Source organism: Drosophila santomea, chromosome 3L, assembly GCF_016746245.2.
Source record: "Drosophila santomea strain STO CAGO 1482 chromosome 3L, Prin_Dsan_1.1, whole genome shotgun sequence".
Lineage (NCBI taxonomy): Eukaryota > Metazoa > Arthropoda > Insecta > Diptera > Drosophilidae > Drosophila > Drosophila santomea.
In genome coordinates, this window is record NC_053018.2 from 3,823,416 (window position 1) to 3,846,292 (window position 22,877).

At 44.9% G+C, this 22,877-nt stretch overlaps 4 protein-coding genes across 8 annotated transcripts; 2 read left to right on the forward strand and 2 right to left on the reverse strand.

The window, feature by feature from the left end:
• The first annotated feature begins 437 nt into the window (after positions 1-437).
• LOC120449687 (eukaryotic translation initiation factor eIF1) lies at positions 438-1,857 on the forward strand. Its single transcript, XM_039632303.2, has 4 exons — positions 438-489; positions 550-601; positions 841-998; positions 1,472-1,857. The coding sequence occupies exons 2-4, from the start codon at positions 574-576 to the stop codon at positions 1,616-1,618; spliced, it is 333 nt and encodes a 110-aa protein (XP_039488237.1). The 5' UTR covers positions 438-489; positions 550-573; the 3' UTR covers positions 1,619-1,857.
• A 260-nt stretch (positions 1,858-2,117) lies between these two features.
• Positions 2,118-13,012, forward strand: LOC120449898 (la-related protein Larp4B). 4 transcript variants are annotated; one of them, XM_039632584.1, is made up of 9 exons: positions 2,118-2,431; positions 4,045-4,879; positions 4,947-5,196; positions 5,262-5,642; positions 5,849-6,416; positions 6,477-7,000; positions 7,166-9,044; positions 9,172-9,513; positions 9,566-13,012. In XM_039632584.1, exons 2-8 carry the CDS (start codon positions 4,059-4,061, stop codon positions 9,324-9,326), a joined length of 4,578 nt encoding a protein of 1,525 aa, XP_039488518.1. In that variant the 5' UTR covers positions 2,118-2,431; positions 4,045-4,058; the 3' UTR covers positions 9,327-9,513; positions 9,566-13,012. The 4 variants fall into 4 exon arrangements, with proteins under 4 accessions (XP_039488518.1, XP_039488515.1, XP_039488517.1 ...); XM_039632581.2 differs by lacking the exon at positions 2,118-2,431 and adding an exon at positions 2,804-3,681; XM_039632583.2 differs by lacking the exon at positions 2,118-2,431 and adding an exon at positions 2,804-3,681 and having other exon boundaries at positions 9,569-13,012.
• Positions 13,013-14,007: 995 nt separating this feature from the next.
• LOC120449899 (probable protein phosphatase 2C T23F11.1) lies at positions 14,008-16,749 on the reverse strand. 2 transcript variants are annotated; one of them, XM_039632586.2, is made up of 4 exons: positions 16,593-16,749; positions 15,725-16,118; positions 14,967-15,297; positions 14,008-14,893 (listed from the first exon to the last, which is right to left on the reverse strand). In XM_039632586.2, exons 2-4 carry the CDS (start codon positions 16,004-16,006, stop codon positions 14,394-14,396), a joined length of 1,113 nt encoding a protein of 370 aa, XP_039488520.1. In that variant the 5' UTR covers positions 16,007-16,118; positions 16,593-16,749; the 3' UTR covers positions 14,008-14,393. The 2 variants fall into 2 exon arrangements, with proteins under 2 accessions (XP_039488520.1, XP_039488521.1); XM_039632587.2 differs by lacking the exon at positions 16,593-16,749 and adding an exon at positions 16,448-16,545.
• Positions 16,750-20,409: 3,660 nt separating this feature from the next.
• Positions 20,410-21,534, reverse strand: LOC120448577 (CTD nuclear envelope phosphatase 1 homolog). The gene is made up of 2 exons (XM_039630647.2): positions 21,356-21,534; positions 20,410-21,295 (listed from the first exon to the last, which is right to left on the reverse strand). The coding sequence occupies exons 1-2, from the start codon at positions 21,409-21,411 to the stop codon at positions 20,545-20,547; spliced, it is 807 nt and encodes a 268-aa protein (XP_039486581.1). The 5' UTR covers positions 21,412-21,534; the 3' UTR covers positions 20,410-20,544.
• Positions 21,535-22,877: the final 1,343 nt, after the last annotated feature.

Below are 22,877 nucleotides of genomic sequence, written 5' to 3' on the forward strand. Positions count from 1 at the left end.
CTGCGATTGCCGAAAACACAGGGTTGCATTCTGAGTTGCGCGAGTTGGCAGGGCAACTATCGAAAAAAAATTACTTGCGCTACCACAAAAAAAATATTATGTAAAATGGGTATGATTTGCCTCTTTAAAACCATATGCAAAAAACCTCCATATGACATGAATTTAATTTTTATTATTTAAATTTTTTAATTATTCATTTTTATAAAAAGTCATATAGCTTCCTGTTATTCTGTAACTTTTTTGTCATATATTTTTACGCTATAAGCCCAAACCACTCTGTTATTTAATTGTTTGTGGAAAAAAATACCCAACGGCGCCAGAATTGGAACGCAGCTTTCCAGTTAATAAATATTAATTAAGGTTTGTAAATATACAATCGATGCTGGCGGGCGTTGCCAATCTTGTGAACACTCGATAGTATCGATTAGAAATCGATTTTTTTCCAGCTCTAGTCTACTTGTCAGACACATTTCCGAAAAAACTCACTTAGTAAAACGTTAAATTAAAGTTCAAATATCAACAAATCATTTCAAAAAGTTTTTGTTTTAGGCTGTGGTTTGTTTTTATTGTCGTATGTCCATCCAGAATTTAAACACTCGTGGTAAGTGTTGGCTAAATGAGACACTTTTCCCCGACTCCTACACATGTACATAAAAATGGCCGCCCTGCTCGTCATCATCACGCACACAGACACACACAGACGCACATAAGCGCATTCTGGGGCAAAAGTAAAACACGCTGCTAGGGTGTGATTACATGCCTTACAACATGCGTTTTACATCTTGCATGCATTGAGCTCCTCGATAGTCGCAATAACCAAGCCATTTTTCCCCTTTACAGACCCCTTTGCTGATGCAATCAAGGGCAATGATGATGATATTCAAGACGGGCTAGTGCACATAAGAATCCAGCAGAGGAACGGTCGCAAGACGCTAACCACTGTCCAGGGCCTGTCCGCGGAGTATGACTTGAAGAAGATAGTCCGCTCCTGCAAGAAGGTGGGTTTACCCAAGCGTTTCGTTATCAGGAATATCCATCAACGGTCGAAGCAAGATATGACCACGCGTTCGTTCTACCTGCTAATCCTGTAAAATCCTGTACCCTGTAACCTAAAGTACAGCACTTTAAAAACCATATACCAAATTTACCCCTAATCTATTGATTTCGATGGTCGGTATAGAAGTTTAAACATCCCTTACTAGTAGTTTATACATCCATAAGAATTTTTCCATCTTGAAAGAAAGATTAATGGATTTTAATTCGATTTTATTGCTATAGGAAGAATTTCATTGCTCCAAATCCCAGTTTTTTGCATTATTTTTTTTTTTTGAGATTGCGGTAGGCTTTAGAAGAAAATTATTGATTTCTATTTGGTCGACAGTCAAGTTTCACAGATTGCAGACAACATTGATTGCTTTGACAGTTGTGGATTTGGTTGAGCAACATTAACAATTATTTGATCTATTCCCAGGAATTCGCATGCAATGGCACTGTAATCGAGCACCCAGAGTATGGTGAGGTCCTGCAGCTCCAGGGCGATCAGCGTGAGAACATCTGCCAATGGTTGACGAAGGTGGGTCTAGCTAAGCCGGATCAGCTGAAGGTGCACGGCTTCTAAGCGGACGAACGAACAAACCGTGTGAATCTTCATACTACTCTTTCATTCTTAAGCTCTACATCAACACCCAAAAACTTGGAAAAGTTTTTTGTTCCGATTTATTCAAACACTCTTGATAGAACATAAACATACAAAAGCAATAGACCATTAACTGAGAACAATGTTATAAATAAAATTAAATGTTCAATTTAAATAAACGAATGTGTGCGGGCGCTGTCGTAGCATAATGGGACGAAAAAGTTACCTTTTTTGTTTCGAATTGGTTTGTCTGTCGCTGAAATCCTCGCAGAAAGCATTATGCAATAAATGCAATTTAGTTAATTAAGATATGTAGTAATATAAATAGGATGAATATATTTATTGTCTAATACAAAAAAATTATGAATAATCAAAAAAGTCAGCTTTGGTTGTTGTCCCAACTTCATCAACGTTCCACCCCTTATGTTAAATACCTATTAAGGCGAACGTGGGTATATTTTTCAGATTGTTGTACAGTCACACTAATTTAGGCACAAAAAATCGGAGCGCGAAGTTTTTGCGTGTGTTGCATTTTGCTGAAAAAAAGAGTTACCTGAGTGTCCAACGTAGACAAATTCGTCCCCTGAAATTGACGCGTTGAAAGTGCCGAATTTCCCAACGATAATTTGCCAGCAGAACGTGCATTAAAGAATACGTGGACGCGCGGAACGCTTGGTGTTTCATTTTGTTCGTTCGGCCAAATTTAACAAGTGGTTTTTCGCCCCAGCGTTGTTGCAGCTGCACGAATTTGCCGTCTGCAGGCGGACGAGCCCGGGATTTTCATTATCCCCAGTGGTAAGTGAAAATGGGTGCATAATTGTACAGGTAACATGATGGGAGAGGGGGCGGGAGGGCTGCATTTCGCTTAGCAATATTATGTTCTTGCACGTTTCAGGGTTGTCACCTTGCAGGCAGTTGGTATTTTTTGTTCGATATTCTTGGGCAGCGTGCTGGTATTAATGAAGTATTTCAACAAGCTATTCTCATTCTTCTCATTAAAACGCATTAACTATTTAAGCATTTTTGGTTAAGGAAACGCACAAAAACATGTTTTGACTTGCATGTCTCTTGCTATGGAACTTTAAAAACCTGTCAGGAAAAAAACTACTGACAAATCAAGTTACTTTTCAAACTTCTAGTATTTGCAATCGCTTGCAACCCTGACTTGCGATCTATCGAAACGGCGAAAGTTTTCTAAGACGATGAGAAGTCGAATTTTTGGATTTTTCGCGTGACAAGTTGGTGGTGAAAAAAACCAGGCACAACCTTAACAATTCATTTGGCAACTTCACTAACGATTGGCTACTGAAAAGCGCAACGCTGGCTGGTGCGGGCGGTGCAAGTTGGGTGTGAAAAGTCGCCTAAAAAAAAAAAATCAATTGCCTCTCGGTCGTTTTCAATTTTCAATTCACATTCTTTGCGTGTGCAAAAAGCGAAGGAAAGGCGAGAAAAATAATATAGACTGCAAACGACAAGAAAAGAAGAAAAAATAGAAAAGAAACGGCGAGCGGAAAGAAGAAGAGCACAGAAGAAGACCGAGGAAAAGGCAACGTAGAGTTGAAGAAAATGTTGTGGAAAAGGGGCGGAGGAGCAGGAGCCGTGTTTTCGAGTCGCAAGCAGCAGAAGCAGTATAAATAAATAACCATCGTCGCCCAAGAGAGTGCTCGATTTTCAGCGCGATTGGAATCGCGGAAAAGCAAGTTGGCGAAATACGAAACATCGCAGTGAAAATCAAATTTTCCAAATAGAAAGAAGAGCTCCTCCTCTCGCTCGTTCGCCTGCTCTCTCATCCTCTCCTTCGCTCTCTTTCGCTCCCACTCTCGCGACTGGGTGGCAACGTGTGTGTGTGTTGCTGTGTGTGCCTGCTGTGTGTGTGAGTGTGCCGCGTGCGTAAGTGTGTGTGTAGCTCGAAAGAGCGAAAAAAAATAGATTTAAAAAAAAAAAATAAGAGGAAAAGCAAATAAGGAGAAGCGAAATAACCGACTGTGTCTTTGTGTGGAATTTCTTGATAATTGCAACATACGTTACCATGGAATACTACCTAGGTTGGTAAAATGCGTTAACTAGCATCAGTTCATACGAGTGTGCCACCACCCCCTATGCATCACGCACATGCTCGCAAAATTTGCATATGTATGTGTGCGCTTATGCTGGCACTGCGTTTCGCTTGTTTGTTTTTTGTTGTTATTAGCTCGAAATCGGCAGAGTTTTCCCAGCGTCTAGCTTCCTCCGATTACGAAAGTTTCCCGTTACGTCTACAATAACAAAAAATTGACCTTGTTTATACACCACACACCCACACACACACATGTACAGAATCACATACACACACACCCAGCCATGCAACATCACCCACCACCCCGACCATCCATAATGTGAAAACCATCTTATGTGCAAACCACTTGCAGGAGGATATGTGTACATGAACGGAGATGCACTCAAGATCCAGCCGCCCGTCTACACCAACGTTCCTGTCGAGACGGCGATGCTAGCCACTAATCTGTTTGGCGCCACCACCCAAATTGCAGCGTCACCCGCAGCAGCCGCCGCTGCCCACATACCGTTGATCACAGCCGCAGCTGCAGCAGCCGCCGCCGCAGGCGCTCCAGCAGTAGCTCCTTCAGTTGCCGTTGCTCCAGTGGCCACCGCATCAGCAGCACAAGCAGCAGTTGTGCCCGCCCAGCAGCAGCAGCAGCAGGCGCATCCACACCAGGCCCAGATTCTGGCCCATACGCACGTAGCCCACCAACAGCAACAACAGCAGCAGCAGCAACAGACGCTCCAACAGCATCTCCACCAGCAGCAGCAACAGCAGTCGCCGCATCCCGCCCAACATCTGACCTACGGCCATCAGCCGGCGCTTCCGCAGGCCACGGCTGGAGGATCAGGAACAGTAGCCGGAGGAGCAGCAGGAGCATCCGGAGGAGTCGGAGAGGCGCAGGACACCAACGAATACGCCATCATGAATGGCGCACTCGCCCAGACCCAGGATGGCACTGTGGTCTGCTACACCACAGACGCCCTAAACAACACGAATTTAGTTGCTCTCGATCCGCAGCCCCATCAAATTGTAGTGCCGGTCCAGGTTCCTGTCCAAGTCCCAGTGCCCGTTCAGCTCCCAGCCAATGGGTCAGCTGATCAGCAGCAAGGCAGCCACAATGCAGCCGGTGGAGAGGAGCCCAACATACCATTGGACAAGCTCAAGCAAATGCTGGCCACCCAACTTGAGTACTACTTCTCCAGGTGGGTTTCGTCACCTAGTGTTCTAATTAAACTATTTCTGACTTGGTTCTTATTCGCCTCCAAACAGAGAGAACCTGGCCAACGACACTTACCTGCTCTCCCAGATGGACAGCGACCAGTATGTGCCCATTTACACTGTGGCCAGATTCAATTTGGTGCGAAAACTAACCAATGACATCAATCTCATCACTGAGGTGCTGCGTGAATCGCCCAATGTCCAGGTGGACGACAAAGGTCTGCGCGTGCGTCCCAATCGCAAGCGTTGCATCATCATTCTGCGCGAGATATCGAACAACACGCCTCTCGATGACGTCAAGGTGGGTGACTATTCTCGCTTCCCTGAGTCAGCTTAAGTACTAATTGGATTTTGCTTATGTTACAGGCTCTGTTCAGCAACGAGAGCTGTCCCCGCCCGATATCCTGCGAATTCGCCGCCAATAACTCGTGGTACATAACCTTCGAGTCGGACGAAGATGCGCAGAAGGCGTTCAAGTACCTGCGCGAAGAGGTCAAGGAGTTCCAGGGCAAGCCGATCATGGCTCGCATCAAGCCCAAATCGTTTATCAATCGCATCCAAGCTGTACCAAATATGAAGAACGGCTATCGCCTCACGTCGCCGCCGACTGCCAATGTCTTTGATCCATCCGGAGCCGGTGCCGCCACAGTTGGCTATGCGGCTGCCCAGCAGCCCCGCTATCTGTACACCAATGGAGCGGCCATCGCGGCTCCTGCCTCAGTTCAGTACAGCAATCCAGTACTGATTGTAAGTATCAAGTGAAATAAGTGCATACTTTTAGTACGTTTTAGATTTCTTATTTGAGTAAATTGGAATTAAAATAATTTAAATACTTCACTTCTCGAATTGCAATTAACAGGTGCAGTGTTTGAATACTTTTCAATACAAAAGTGAATACGATGTTCCCGATTAAGATTGATCTGTTAATGATGTCTATTTTTGTTTGTTTACAGCCGATTCCGCAGAATCAATTTTATCCCGGCTTGGTGGCTGGACCCTGGCCGCCTGGCACTGTAGCAGCCACTGCCGCCCATGGGCAAAACTTCTACGACCTCGGAGGAAACCTCTTTACCACCAATCCTTTGGCTCCGCAGCCTGTGACAGCCGGTTTCGCTCAAGCTCCACCACCCACCGCACAAGCAATGGTCACGTCCAAACCGCAGGGCGGAGGGCGCTACAATAACAATCACCGCGGCAATCCAAACAACGTGGGCGGTGCAAATTCGGGACCACGCGGCGAGTCGAGAGGCAAACCACCGCGCAACACACAAACAGCCTCGCACATCCAGGGCGGCAGTATTGTGCCCATCCAGATAACTGGAGCCATTCCAGGAGGAATGGTCAGCGTGGTCCCGGCCAACATTGTGCAGGATCCACTACAGCCAGCCCCTTTGCAACAGCAACCGCAGCAAGTGATCCAACAAATTCAGCAGCAGCCAACGAGCTCAGCTCAACAGCAACAGGCCTCGGTGCAGGTGAACAACTCTACTCGCCACTACCCCATCAAGAGCAACTGGAAGGGTGCGTTTTTAAATGCCGCGTTGTTTCAAAACCGTCTAATACAATTTTCAATCGCTACAGGTGGCATGCAGAAGAACCTTGACAAAAGCTATGGCGGTGGTGTGACCACCCACCATCACTACACCACCCAGGTGCAGGCTCTGCCCGCCCACAGCCACCATCTGCAGGCTCAGCAGCAGCAACAGGGACAGACTCAGCAGCAGCACTATCAATTGGCTTCCTCCAGCGCTGCCAGCGCTCCGCAAGTTACGTATGTATCCACTGCACCGGCTCCACAGCAGCAACCGGGCCAGCATCAACACCACCTGGTGGTCCAACAGACGCAGCCACAGCCGCAGCAACAACAGGTAGTCCTTCAGCAACAGCAAGTGCAGGTGCAGGAGTTGCAGGAAGCGGGTGATGGCGTCGAGCATAGCTCTCACGCCATGCAGCAAGTTAATCGCAGCAGCAACATGTCTGCCAGCTCCTCCTCATCGCTGGCCACGTCGATCAGTAAGGAGCCACTGCAATGGCAGAACCGCCCGCGTCGTCGTCGTCGTGATGAGGAGGGCGGAATCAACTATTCCCCAGGCGGGCGAGTTGGGGTGAGTAATCTACATACCATATATAGCTTGCGGTTCCTAAACCTTTAAATGGAATTTAATTTTAACGTAATTCTATTAAGCAAGTCACTGAAAGTATAATATGTGGTTTACGCAAAAGTAAAAGTATTTATTCATATCCGTCTATACTTTTTCGTTACAATACAGCTCTACGGCAGCTCGCCATCAAACCCGCATCCGCAGCAGCATCTGATGTCATCTTCCACCGGGAGCAATGTACAATCAGGTGGCGGAACCGATGGCGGTGGAGCCTCCCATCGTGGCGGAGAGCGCCAGAGCCACTACAACACTATCCACGACGTCCCACCGCCCCAGCACCGTGGCAACTACAAGGGCAATAACTACAATCCGCACTACCACGCCCAGCATTCATCGATGGCGAGTGGCTCGCACCATCACCATCACCACAACGCCCTGTCGTCGCAGCAGCAGCAACATCACATGACCACCGGCACTGGGCAGCAGGGGTCGGGTCATCACTATCACCACCATCACCACCACAATTCGATTGGCAGCAATGTGGGCAACAGCGGCGGCTTAGGCGTCAGCAGTGGCGGATCCGGCGGTGGCGGAACTGGCGGAGGATCGGGCAGCAACAGTCTGTCCGGCGGAAGCAACGAGCGCGGTATTCACCACAGCTCTTTGGGCTATCAGGGTCACCAGCATCAGCACCAACAGCAGCAGCAGCAACAGCAGCAGCAACAACAACAGCAACAACCAGCCGCACCCGTGCAACCGCCGCAGTTCGATTTAGAGGATGCTGCCTTTCCACCACTGCCAGCCACTTCAGCCACCGCTCCACACACACCTCAGGCCACTGGCGGAGCCTCCCTGCATAACTCAACGACCTCGTCCTCCTCATCAACAGGTTTGGGCCAAAAGCAGACCCTGCACCAGCATCAACAGCAGCCGCATCAGCACCAGGTGCTGAGCAGCAGCGTGGAAAGCGCCGGCGGTGAGGACCAACGCTCAAGCAATCAGCAGGGAATCGAGGCCAGCAATATTCACTTGGCCAACAGTTCCACTGCCAACAATTGGGCTGAGAACCGCCTGTCGGACGTGGTGCGTACTGGTGGTGGCGGCGGTGGCAGTGGAGGCAAGGGCAAGGCTCGTAAGGATAACAGGCACCCACAGGGCCAGAACCAGCCCCATTTGGCCCACAACTATCAGCAGCGTAATCCACCTGTTAGCCCCACGCCAGTCCTGGGCGCTGAGTATGGAATCCAGATTCAGGAGGGCAACAATACTAAGAACGTTACGAAGCAGAGCTCCAGTAACAACAATTCGATCCATGTGATAAAGTGTCAAACACCAAATATCAATGCCAGCAGCAAAGAGGAGGCAGCCGGAGCCCAGCAACAGCAGCAGCAGCAGCTGGACAAATCAAACAAGACTGAGGATGAAATGCATCCAAAGCAGCCATCGCAGCAGCGACTGGTCGAAGGCTATGTCCAGCAGCAGCAGTTGCCGCTGCTGGCTGGCCATAACGAGTATTCCGCTGCCCTGGCCGCGGGCGCTGGCGCCTGTAGCGTGGTGGAGGGTGGTCTGACCACCAGTTTGGCCGAGTGCAGCCTGGGCCAGCACAAGAAGCCGCCCTCGGTGGCCGCCCTGCATGCCAAGAAAGACGCCAGTCTGCTGGAGAAAGGCGCCAGCAAGCACAAGAGCGTGGCCACGTCCACGTCTACAGAAAACCTTTCGGCTGCCGCCACGGCCAGCAAACTCAGCTATGCCCAGGTGGCACAGCACCACAAGGCCGCTGCCTCCTCTGATGGCAAGGAAACGGGCTCCGGTGGCTCCACGGGCACGCTGTCGCCCACCGGCAGCCACAAGATGGACCTAGTCTTTGGTGATCCCGCCGTCGTGGTGGCAGCCGTGGAGAAAAGCGGCCTTGCCACAGTTTCTACCGAGAAACGCGCCGCAGGTGGAGCCTCGCCCGCCGCGTTGATCGGCAAACCAGTTGGTAATCTTCCGGCTACCAACATTACCCAAGGCAGCAGTGCTGTCGTGGTCTCTGCCAAAGAGAAAGGTATGTTCGAAAGCCAATAAAAGCGTTCTTTATTTTAAAGGTGTCCGTAAAAAGTGCTTTATTTAAAAGTAGTTGAATCGATTGCGATCTACCATCAGAACTTATATCGAAAAAATCCACTCCACAGATAATCGTCCCAATGCCGCCGTTCGCCAACTGAGCAAGGAGAAACAGCAGCAACACCAGCAGCAACATTATGGCTCTGCTACAGAGCACAATACTAATGCCAATGTCGGCTTGGGGACTAGCGGCAACCGCAAGTCCAGGGCCAACAACTCTTAAGGGAAGGGGAGAGGATAACCGCGTTGCCAAAGCGAGGCAACTGTGAAATACCTTTGCAGGATGCCTCTAAAGCTGCATCCGACTGTAAATATATGAAATTCCATGTGTAAATATGAGCAAAAAACCTTTTTGTTATACCTATAAGAGCTAGAGATATCTATGAGCTAACTAAGGAGGCATATGAAAGGTGAGTTGTAGAGCATACCTTGAAATCTTACTATATACCATCCGTTTTGCAGTAGTTGCCGCTGCTCCAAGGGACACAGAAAGCAGAGCAGAGGAGCAAGTAGAGAGCAGCAGGCGATGCTTGGACCAGTTATCATATTAGTAGGCAAAGACGAAGAATGAATGGTGCATACCCTTTCTCCAGCTATATTTAATCAGTTATCAGTTAATGTTAATCTACCTAAGCTAATGTTACCTAGACTCGGTGGGTACACACGCAGCTTAGCGCGGCGCGGAGGAGCAGGACTGTGGCGACAGCAAACAGATGAGAAACGACAAGAGATGTATATGCCTAAGCTATAATTACGATTATCAATAACGATGCCGAGTGAATAAGTCTTAAGAAGTTTGACAAAACGACAAAACAAAACTAAAGCAAGTTAAGGAAGCCAAGCAAAGAAAGAGAGGAGAAGGAAATATTAGGTTTTATTGATAAATTACCGATGAACTCATGAATCACACGTCGATTTTACGTTATATTATTTGCGTTTAATAATATTTCATCATTCTCATTTTTGCTTACACATCAGAACGTAATGTTTATAGCCAAAACAGAAGTACACAGATACGAGTGCGTAGCCTACATAGCTATGTCTCTGCTAGTCTCACAGGTTAGGGTTACTTCTATTATTTAGATATATTATATATAATATATATATATATATATTGTTTGAATCATTGTAACATTTTAACGCAAGAGGTTTTTTTTATATAACTTGATTATAGGGATTCTCGTACTTAGTTCACGACTTAAGGGATCCCTTACACAGACACACCTGAATACGCCTAGGCAAACTTATCTTCCCCCCAGACACCGACTCGTGTATACCCCTCATTTTATACTTGTATCGTATATCGTGGGAAGGACTTACATTTTAAAATTGCATTTGTTTCCACATGAAAGCAATTTTCTCAGTTTGATGGTTTCACACGTCTATTTCAACAAGCAAAGAACGAAAATGAAATGAATTAAGAAGTTAGGTCATTGCTAAATACTAAACTTTATCCTTACAAAGCGTAGGTGGACCCAGCTCAGCTCATAAGACAAACACTATCTAATGTTATATTTACGACTTAGGACTCCATACAAAAGGTGCCATAACTAAAAAACACACACACACACAGACACGAAATTTTATAAGGTTTAGGAAGACACAAAACGGGCATTTAAAACGAATTCTTTACCAATGTTTTACTGTCTCTTAATTTGAAAAAAAAACTGCTTCATCCTCGCCCCAAATTATTGATGCTCACCTTAGGTATAAATTTGCGTAGAATTGCATACATTTTAATTATTTAATTTGTTTCCATTTTAATTGTTCACGATTTACGCACAAATTGATTTATGGAGTCTTAATTTATACAAATTTAAGAAGCATGTAAATTAATTCCCGAAGCATTAAAACAATTGGCAAGGGAGTAAAGAAAAAATAATCAGTAGATTTAAGAGCGTACACACGATATCTACAAACTATTCTAGGCATAAGAATTAAGTTTAGATATGCATATATGGATATTCACACTAAACTTAACAACATTATTTCTTTTGTTAGTTAATTCCTTTTTTTTGAGAACAAAACTGCTCCGCCCTTTTACTTCGACACCAAAACAAAACAAATCATTTTCATTTTAACACATTCACAATCTCACCACTACCAAAACAAAGAAAACCCGCGTATTATGTTTATTCTCTTTAATTACATGCTTATGAACCCACTGTGAACACACTGAACAATGTTTTCCCAAAAGAAAAAGTACTAAAACTTTCATCCAAAATCAAAAACGAATGAGAAATGAAAAATGAACTCTAAACGCAAGACTTCCAACCAAAATGAAATTGAAAATATAAGAAAAGGATAAGAAAACTGAAAAATCAATATATATATACACATATACTTTGTTTCTATGAAAACAATCGAATATGCTAAGTGCCTATACTAACTAATATGTAACATACGAGCAGGGTACCGACCGACCACTGAGCCAAGAACCAATGTGGCCCCATCCGCCCATCAAATCCCATCATCACATCGCATCTGATCACAAACAACAACACACAACTGCCTCTAGGACATAAACAGCAATCAATCAATCAATCAATCATTTATATTCAAACCATTTATTCACTCATTAGTTCGCCCAGTCAGCGGGCATCCTGGCTTGGTCCAGCATACGGATAGTTCACTAGGGATGGTGGTCACCACACAGATAGTATACCTTGCTCAGTGTTTCGTCGCGTACCCGCCACACAAATGTATCTTTAAATAATTCATAGTTTATAGTTTGTATCTTCCCCTCCAGATCGAAGAAAGACCCAAACTGTAATCCAACTAACCCCCAACACTCCAACACACACATTTCTTTGGAAAGTTCTCAAATGATTTTGTTGTGCTCATCACTCACTGTCGGCTGCCAACACGAAAGAATACAAAATCACACACCACGCTACAACACACACTTTAAACACTTTACACACTGTACAGTTGAACCTCAATAGGGCGGACTGCGACTGGGACTGCGGACTGCGCATAGGGTGAATCAATGGATGAGGAACAGCATGTGGCCAGAGTGGAGCCAGCAGCTCGATGGGCGGCGGCTCGAAACTTCCGACAATGAGATGTGATATTATGCAATTGACAAATCATCAATTGTGTGCGACAAAAAACAAAAACAAATAAACGGAATGCGGGTTGGCCCATGCCAATCGAGATTGTCACGCCCACGCGGCCACGAGACAGTCGACACTTGGACACTGACACTGACACTGACCACGCTGCCCATCCAGACGCTGAGATCGAGAGACGAAAACCGAGAGCCGTGGCGAGATATAGAGAGTATAGGGAATAGGGAAAGTAAAGGAACATTGTTGATGTTGAATAATTTTAAGGAATACAATAAATTAAATTAAATTGTTAAATTGTAAACCTCAGTTCTTAAGTTATTTATTTTTGTATACTTAAGCAGCGCATATGACACCTTGTTATATTTACAAAATAATACTATTGCAAGTTCAGCAGACATGCCACGCCCATAGAGCTATGTATTTCCCGCATTGCCGCCACACCCCACACCATGCCACACCAAACTACACTAAATCACACCTATCACATCTCCTGCTCCCCAAACGAGACACTCAAAACATAACACTGACGCCCAGCTTAGAATATCTATCGATATGGTTTAGTTTGTTTCGTTCTTAAACCACCCAAATACTTTGTATTATTTAACCCTTTGGATTGCCCCCCAAAACAGACCACTGTACATACCCTCAGCTATACATTTCCGGGGGCAATCTCCACCTGATTTCATGCAAACACCTTCTTTGGCACTGCCATCTTCTTATACTTTTGCGTTCGATGTAATTCATGAACTTTCCTTGAAAGATCTTTTGAGTTGTTTCTGTTTTGTTGCTTTGGGATTGATTCACTCCCTGATTTCGTACTACCGTAAACAAGAAACAACGCTAAACTAAAATGCTTACGCACATTGTTATCACTAGAAAAACGATAAAAAAAACAACAAAGAAAAAACCAACAAGAACATAGAACACAACAAGAAAAACCTGTCTGTTAAAAAACAAAAATGAGAATATGTAATATGAAATAACGAGAAGTACATGCATACATATATAAATATATATATATAATCAATTTGTAATTGTACCGAAATTGATAACTGTAAAGTAACAAGAAGTTTATAAAATTGCATATGATTTAAACTATAAACTAACTATAAAGAAATACAATATCCCTCTATGCAGCAAGCGAAAGCAAAACCAACAGCAGTTATACATAATTGAATGTGTAATATGATGGCAAACATATAAATAAAAATATTATAATAAAACAAAACGAAAAAAAAAATACAAACACTGAGAAACAACCAAAAAAACCAAAAAAAAAAAAAGCGTAATTCATTTCGTCTCTATGCTAGAATAGTTAAGCCTGAACAATTGAACAATTTGTACGTAAAACTAGACGATGAATGACTATGACTAGGTGATGATGTTGATGACGAGGAGGCGGACTTAATAGCAAAAAGTTTAAATAAAATTTATACTTGCGAGTTAAAAACAAATGAGCTCCCACTCTGGCCACTTTTAGTTTTGATTTTATTGTACGCCTCATATAATTCAAAAGCCAGTAAATAACAAGCAGAAACAACAGCGAGCGGCCGTTTTGTAGATAACCGAGGGAACACAATAAAGCGATAACCGCCCACAGTGGTCATGTACTCCAGTCTAGTCCAACCTTATGCCCAACTGGAGCAAATGCTGTTCCTAATAGTCGGCTTGGTGCTACCCAAAAGTATTGCAACACGATTGCAGACAAGCTGGTGACTCGAGTGGCAGGAATAGTCCCAAAAAGTACAACTTATTTGCATGGATTGTACATTAATGGCATGACTAATAATATTTATCGCTTATACATAAGATCCCCGTCAAAAATGCAAAAAATTCCACTTTCTTGGGCACTACAAAACATTTTCTTCATTTTTAATTTTGAAACTTCGCACTCATTTCTTAAAGATCAGTCCCAAACAACTTTTACAAGTATATTTAGGTACATAAATACTAAACGAGTAATACAATTCTTTTTTATCCATTTTGCTCGGGCATCACAAAACATAGTAAATCATACAATTATATAGTTAGACAAGGCATATATGTATATACACGCATCGTGGGGTTACAATTAAAACAATTATTAATAATCGGAGCAAACATTTTGGTAAGGACTGTGTGGCGTACGATAGTGTGTTGTGTGTATATAAAACTTAACCAAGAACACTTGCGTTGTTAAGTATAAAGAGTTGACCTAAGCGGTATTTGAGTAACCCTAATTAATCATAGATATAGTGGCTTTCGATCGCTGCCATCTTGTTTAGATGCGTCCCCAGCTTCATTTCATCGTCCATGGGACCGGAATTGGATTGCTTCTGGCAGGGTTTGGTTTGCGTTTCCGTTTCGGTATCGGTTTCCGCCTCGGCTTCATCCTTTGGGACTTCATCCTTCGTCGCATCGCCGGCTACCTCTTGGTCATTGGTCGCCTGGCTGCCATTCCGGCAGCGGGCAATCAGATCACTGTAGGGACGGTCGTGGAGCAGGCAGACCAGCACCACGGTCATATTGTCGCCGCCGAGACCGCCCATTTGACAGTCGGGTGCCAGGCAGTGGTTCATCAGCTCCTCGCAGATCTCCTCTGGATACATGCCCATGCCGATGCGCGTGCGACAGAACTCGAGCACTTCCGCATTGCTCATTACATCCCAAATGCCATCGCAAGCCAGCACGATGAATTCCCAATCTTCCATGATTTTGCGCGTCTCGACGTCCGGGTAGGCTATATAGGCGCACGGAGAACAAGAAACAAGGTGATAATGGTTGACAAGAACAATGAATGCGGTGATTCTCACCTGTGACGATTTGATCTTCCGGTCTTTTGTTCTCCTTCTTGAAGAAATAATCTCCGAGGGCACGCGAAAGTGCCAGATTGCCGTTGACGCGATTGAACTCCACCCAGCCGCCGCCCTCGATGATCCGCTTGGACTCCGCCTCGTTGTTGGGCTTGTGGTCCAGCGACAGGACTTCGAGTTGTCCGTTTACGCAGGCAATGGCGCGCGAGTCCCCTGCGTTTGCGCAATACAGCTTGTTGTCTTTGACCAGAACCACAACGGCAGTCGAGCCAGCCATCTGGTCACCACATGTCTTGTTGCGCAGCATCACCAGGTCTATGTCCAGAAAGCCCTGCAATTGCATCATGAATGAGTAGTGCATCAAATAAGATGGCTTAAAGTATTTTAGATCTCTTAAAACCATGTGCCTTTGAATGTCATTACATTTCAGATGTCTTCTTAGGTTAATCTGTTCGTTATATCTTTAAAAACTAAATGACTTTAATAAACGTAAGCCCTATAAAGATAGTAAGTGTATAGAGGTTTTAACACGTTGTTTTTATCCCATCACTTATCATCAGTTCGTTGTCTATGATCGTCATCTCAACTTAGTAATCCAGATGAGTAACTTCTTGTTGAAATGAGTAGCTTGAAGCACGATGATGTACGCATTGCACAAAGATATATGTGTGTAGATTTTTGCACTCCAACTATGTACCTTCAGCGATCTAAAAATGTCGCGATTCCCGCCATCTAAAAGTGACTCTGCCGTGACTCACCTGCTGCAGCGCCTGTTCGATGTTGTCGTTGTACTCCGGCCGCTTGAGAACGAACTTGTGCAGGTGCTTGCCGGCATACTGGGCCACTGTGGCGCCTCCGTGTCCATCGTAGACGGCGAAGAAGGCCGCACCCGGATCGTCCGGCAGGGACAGGATGTGGGTGTGCGAGTCCTCCATGTTGATGCGCCACCCCTGCATGCAGGAGCTGCCCACGCGGTAGGCGGCGTTCTGGCAGTACGAGGACTCCTTGGCGGTCACCGGTTCCGATAGAGTCTGACCCATTGCGGCTTGTGTGTGCTGTGTGTGCGGTGTGTGTGTGGTGTGTGTGGAGTGTGTGTAGTGTGGACTGAAGGCTCTGCGGGCGGGGGTTGTGTTATCGATTTACGTCGCTTTTCTGCGGGAAAGAAGACGTACAAGCACACGGGTTAAGTTAATTACGAAACTGACTGCTCGCGGAGCGCGGAACAACCGACGGCCGACTGTCAACTTTAGATACGCGTGGGCTCTGGAGATTAGTATATCAGGGGCATAAGCAAACAGACGTGGAGATTTCAGGGCCGGATCGCGATCCGGAATTGGATTCCGCTTGGGTTCGCGTTGGCGTTCGCCACGGGTTCAAAGGGCAGGTGATAAATTGACTCTGTGATAAGGTCGATATTCCGCTACGCACTTAACGTAAGTCCGTAATAAGTTCACAGTTCGCAGCTGACCAGCGAAACTTACGCAAAACCAAAAGAATAAAAACCAAAAACCGAAAACCAGAACAGCAGAACGGCAAAGAAAAACAGGCCAAGAAACGGAGAGAAGTGGAGAGAAGATGGGCGGCGGGGAGAAGCGGCGCCAAGTGCAGGCTGCACTGAGTACCCACCTGGCGTTCACCGTTTTTGCTCGCCCCTGCAAGCCGTGTACGCATCAAAGAAAAACTGTTTAGTAAAAAATTATTAAAAACTGCGCGTGTTTATTTTTTTATTTGGTTTGTGCAACGCAGTGTGAACGTGTCTCGAATATAACAAATAACCAGCTGCGTTCGAACCCACATGGTGGCTGACCACACTAATACAAGTATTTTGCAGCACTGCAGCGCCACTGCTTGGGAGTGTGTCTCGACTAACTCTTGGCTGCACTGCTTGGAAGCTGTTTGGGTTTGGCGCCTTGAAATGAATTTAAAAAGTTTAAAATAAAAAAAATATTCATTTATTATGAACCTTATTTGCACAGATAATGAGATATATTTTTTGGCTTTCCATTTGCATTGGCATTTCGAATATATTGTGCAATTCCAATGCAAATTTCACATTATGGGACTACTCTTTTCCGCTTCTCATTTCGCGTTTTCGTCATCTTATCTGCTCTTTTTTATTTTTTGCTTAGCTGGCGAGTGCATTGAATTTTGCGAATTTCGCTTTGGGCTTGCGGCAAATATACGAATTCAAGGACAAATGACGTCAGCTAAGCACTTTTTGCGGTCGCTGTTGCTGCTGCTGTTTTGTTGCTCCCAAATTGTTGTTGCTTGGGGAATTAAAGCTTGACTGGCATTCGCTGCCAACGCCTCTGCTTTCTATTTATTGTCTTCTTCGTCTTCGTCTTCTCTCTTTTTTTTCGCGTTTTTTGATTCTTTTGTTTCGCGTTTTTGGCGAGCGAAAAAAAAGTGTATTAAATATTTGCACAGCAGCAGCAAAAGCCACAGAGCAATTTCTGATAAAGAACTTGTGGATGTACTCTGGTGCCCCTCTCCGTATTCACTTTACTCGCATATTATCTTGAGCGCTCTCACATTGAAATTGTTTCGGCAAACAAAGTCAATCAGAACTTTGTTGTCGAACCAGCTCTATTCAATGGCGAGTGTCAATACGATTTGCTATCAGCCGCCTTTCTGCATTTAAAAATAGCATAAGTCTGGAACTCAAATTTAGTTTAGATAGAAGCGAACATACTTTCACACAACTACAACTATGCCACTATTTTGATACATTTCATTTAGGTGGAAACTGACAAAAATGGCGTTTATCATATGTACGTTTCATTTGGCTCAGTGTATTATATCTCTGCCTTTCTTATCGTCGTGTTTGGTCATTGAGAGTGCAAGGCGTCAACGTCGCTGCACGCATTTTATTTCCCAACCTCTAGAACGCACATTTATTATGCATTTAACGTTCCCCGCTGACGACTGCAACTATCCACTCCTCCACCCCTCACCCCCTCACCAAGCGTCCTTGTTTGCCATTTAAGATTCGCTTTCGCTTCCCCTTTTATTTCAGCGCACTCAGTTAAATTTCCATATTGTTTGTCAACCGAGGATTGCATCCAGGCTCGCTTTCAGTCCCTGAATCGCTCTCTAAATCGGAATCGGAGTTGGAGGCGATCAACAGCTCCGTATGCAGTCTGCATGCAAATGCTGCAGTTCTCATCGCAGCACTGAGAAAAATACGGGTTGAGATGTTTTAAATAAATAAGATATGCAAGTTTCCCTTATCTTTACTTGTAAATACTTAGTCGGAATTACTGATATTACGTATACGCTCAGGTGGCAAACAAACGAAACAAACAAACACATTCTGGCCTTTACTACAAATGTTTTTCTGATTATGTTACAATATTTTTTCAAGTGCATGTCCCGTGCACGGAAAGGGACTGCGGACAGAGCGGGGCCCACAGATATCGTCAGGCAGTTCAATCACATTGCACAAAAGTTCGAGGTCAGTTATAAAAATAAAATTAAATGCCCTCGCTGCTGAGCCTCAGTGAGCTCTTGGATGGGATTGGAATTGGAATTGGATTGGATTGGGTTTTGTTTTACATTAATTTCTGTTTGAATGCGACAAAATGGGTTTCTTTGTCTTTGGCTGGGCAGGATCGGGATAATGGGGTTGCAGCACACTGCACGCAACTACTGCTCCTGCTCCTGCTGCTGCTCCTGTTTGACTGGACCGCCATGGGACTGGGCACAAAGGGTATTGTTCGGGGACATTGCGGGTCACTCGAGTGGAAGTAGGCCACTGGAGTGCTGTGTAACTTGAGCACCGTCCGATCGGGATAGTCGATGCAATTGTGTAATGTGAGCCGCGGCAGGGCAATGACTTCGTTTCCAAGGATAATGGAGGAACTTGGTCGCAAAGCAGGAAATCAATCCTTTGCCATCTGCGTGCAAACAGAATTTTCATTCAAGTAATAGAATAGTTGTTGCTAAGGAAATTCCTTATGAAAGTATATTTATTATCAAAGTGCTGAGAATTCAAAATGATTTTAATAACAGATAATAGTTTTTGGTGACCCCGATCTAGTAGAGAAATGGTGACCCAGACGCAGCGTTTGAAAGCAAAGATTTCTGAGAAATGTAGCGTTAAGATACATTTCTACAGATGCAAAGGTAAGCTGTCCAAAGAATCAATGTCCATTGATACACAGAAGGATGTGAGCTACTCGCTTCTAAGCCCGTCTAACCAAGATATTGTTTTTGGCCAAGAGACCAGGGCCCAGACAGTCGCTGACCGGTGGAATGCTGTTGAACTTAATTTCGGCTGGCCGTACCGCAATGAAATGAAATTTCGATCATTTCCAGGGAATTCATGCCACAGATTTCGGTGCGGCGCGATGGTCGCGGCCATGGCCGATCCTCAAAACAGACCAAAGCCGAAAAACCAGGGCCAAACTAGTTGGACGAGCTGCCCTCCACTCCGCACTCGAGTGTCCCAAGGATTCCAGACGCAGGTTCATTAACTTGTTTGCCCCGCCGCGCGGTGGCTGCCTCACTTTTTTCATTTTTTTTTATTTGGGTCCGCCGACGTCTTGCTCTTCAGCATCCACCAAACACATTCAAGATTCGAGCATCCAGTATCCAGCATTCAGCATCCGCGACGAGACAATAATGATCTTCGCTGGAAACGCGAGCCCCTTCACCGCCACAGTGCCCCCCGTTCCCCCCTCTTCCGCCAGCAAAACAGATCCTCCGCGCCGGTGGTGATGATGGTGACTTAATTGCCGCACCCAAATGGTTGAGCTGGACTAGGGATTAGCACGAAAAGCATTCGATTCCCGAGAGCCGCATGGCTGGTTCTCCAGGGTACAAAGTCAAGTGAAAATACTTGCCTAGGCGTAAGGTGCAGGAAATGAAGCGAATACTGTGAAAAAAGCCCAAAATTAATCTATTTAACTAAATAAGAATATTTTTGTGTAAGCTCTTGTGTCTTTCAGAAGTAGCAATGTTAATGGATAAGCCACATTCGGAGCACATAATTATTTTTTCTCAACGTTTTTGCTTTCTTCGAGCAAAACCAGTTTAAGTTTCAACCCAGATCGAAATGCAGATGGTAGAACGGGCCAAGCCCTATGATCCTTGTGACATTTGCTCATTTTTCACTGTCGCAACTCGCTTGCCGATAAAGTGGAGCACATTGTACTAGCCTCTGATTAATATGAGTTGTGGCCTGATATCGCCAGCAGCCTTGGCCGAAGTCGTTTGCTCAGTGAATCACTTGGCCTTCCACTCTTTTTAGTATGACTAAGCAGACCCTTGACTTGGCATGACTAAGCCGAAGACGTTACTACACCTTACGGCTATAACAGCATTTTTGAATTACTTTTGGGAAACAACTTTTTCCCGCATTCGAAGAATTCCAAATACTCTCGTGTAATAGCAATCTATAAGCAATAGAAATTTCCGCTTTAAAGATACCCAAATACTTGAATGACTTTCAGAAAGTATATTTTGAAAAATCCCGACCACATATTGACCTTTGCTCAATGTGCAAAATGGCCAGTGATTCAGTGATCTCAAAAATTTAACAAATAAATAGAATATACAAAAACAAAAAACCAACATCTCACTGAGCAGCACTTTCGAGAATTGTGCTAAAAAACTCGAAGCGAGTGCAGCGTTTGAGCACCGATCGCACATCTTTCATGAATCGCAGGGCGTCCAAAAAGGGCAGCAAATTGATGAGCTCTTCATCTCGACTGCCAATCTCATAGGACTTGATGAGAATGGCGTTGCCCGCATTGAAACTGCACTCCGTGCTCGAGTTGTCCAGCAGCAAGACATTGGCCAAGTCCGGCGAAGCCAGCAGTACGCTCTTGCCCCGCGTTCCATACATTTCAATGCAATCCTGTCGGTAGAGGCGACTATTCAGGATGCCCCGTCCTCTGTCCAGGAAGTCCAGGATCGGAGAGGCATATATCTCGGCTCCGGCTGTGAAGACAGTCAAGTCGTACCACTTGGAAACGCGATCGAGGAAATGATCCAAATAGGGCCGTTTGTACACATAGATTGTGGCTTCGTAGGCCGGCAAGTAGAACTTAAAGTCGTGCGCAATTCTCGGCTTATTCTTGGGTTTTTTGCCACTCTTCGTCAGCCACGACGTGATCATGGTCTCATCCATGTCCAGGACAAGTGTCTTCCGTGCCACGAGATTCAGCCGGCTCTTTGAGACCGGCGACAGGCAATCCTCCTTGGGATAAATGATGGGAGTGTACTCCACGTACATCTTGTACACATTCGCCAGGAAGAGCCACAATCGAGGAATCACCAGGCAGGCCACGCCTATCACCAGACCTATTGTGGCCAAGCCAAAGAAGCTACACGGATGCGGTGATGTAATGAGGATTCCAAGTGCTGCTTCTGTTGGTTCTACTTACTAAACTATAATGTAATCACTTTTAAGCGGCATCGTTAGATATTCAAACTTGTGCATTTAAAACTAAGTGTAATATAAAAGTGTAAGGAAAACACAAAGATGTATTTACCGACACTAAAATTTCAAGAACTGTTGTTGAGAGTTTGATTGTTGAATGAGCCCCACCCGAAAGCTATTACCCCCCTTTCCTTGACAACAGAGTCGAAGTCGCTTGCTACCTGATAAAACACTGAAAGCACAGGGTACAGAAAGTCGATATCATACCTCTCATAATAATGTTATAAAAGTAATGATATTTATATAAACCTGCTCAATAAATCCCTTAGAAATGAACATGAAATCCCAACAGAAGTGAAGTCCTAGGTGATTTATAAAATAACAATATCCTGCAATCTAGTTTGTTTTAACGATCTCGTAGACCCCGAAAATTGCGTATACGACGTGGGGAGCGGCGCACACAAAGTGGGATTAAGAATACCATTAATCAATTTGGCTGCGATGTATATAATTTCCTTTCCGTGCGGGTGTTATTAATCAACTCATTGTCGATAGCATATAATTTTCTGGCCGTGTGGATATTCGAAGAACTCGTCTGCAGTTCCTGCAGTTCCACTTACAGTGGGTGTTAAACGATCGGGAGTGCGTGCGTGTGTGGGGGAGTAGCGATATAAACAGCCATGAAATGCACTGCCAGCGCTGACGCACAAAGACGAGGATCGGGAATGGGAATGGGGTATATATGCTATATATGTTATATGAAGAAGCAGCAGCAGCAACAGCAGAACTGGCGGAAGTTCGCCGGCGATGTCACTCGTGTAAAATATGGCACTGGCCTTGGGAGCAGCACGCACAATGTGACTGCGCCGTCAAGACGATTAACAGCAGCAAAAGCAAGGAACATCGAGATCAGCCAGATCAGCCGGAGCTGGTAGAAATAAAAATAATAATAATAAAAACTGCTGCAACTGCAACTCAACTGTGCAACTGTGGCCATGAAGCCGGCGGCGTTATCCAGAAGGCGAAGGAGCAGCACCATATTGTGCCCATCTGGACCTTGCCTGCACGCGATTGGGATGGAGTGCGCACGAAATGAATTTTAATTAAATATAGCGATAATTTCAAGTTGGAAAATATTTACTAATTCTTATCTTTATAATTCATTATCATTATAAATCGATTAATTGAAATCTTTTAAAAAGTGTCAGAAAGTTATGCTATATGTTATATATTATATATCGTTGCCTACTTTTAGAAACCTTCTACTTTTCTACAAAGTGAATTTACTTAAATTTAAAGCTTATTTGTGGTTTTTTTTGATTATTTGAGAATGTGTGAAATGAAATCTTCCATGACAAGGTCCACCCCAATGGATGATCCCACTCATTAGGTTTCTTCCTCGGCAGTAAAGAGGACCAGAGTTTCCGAGTTTCAGAGGTCCCGAGCCTTGCGTTTTTGCGGTTGACTGTGGCGTCTGCTGGGTGTCAAAATTTAGCCGCATGTTGTGCGGCTGCCACAACTGCAGT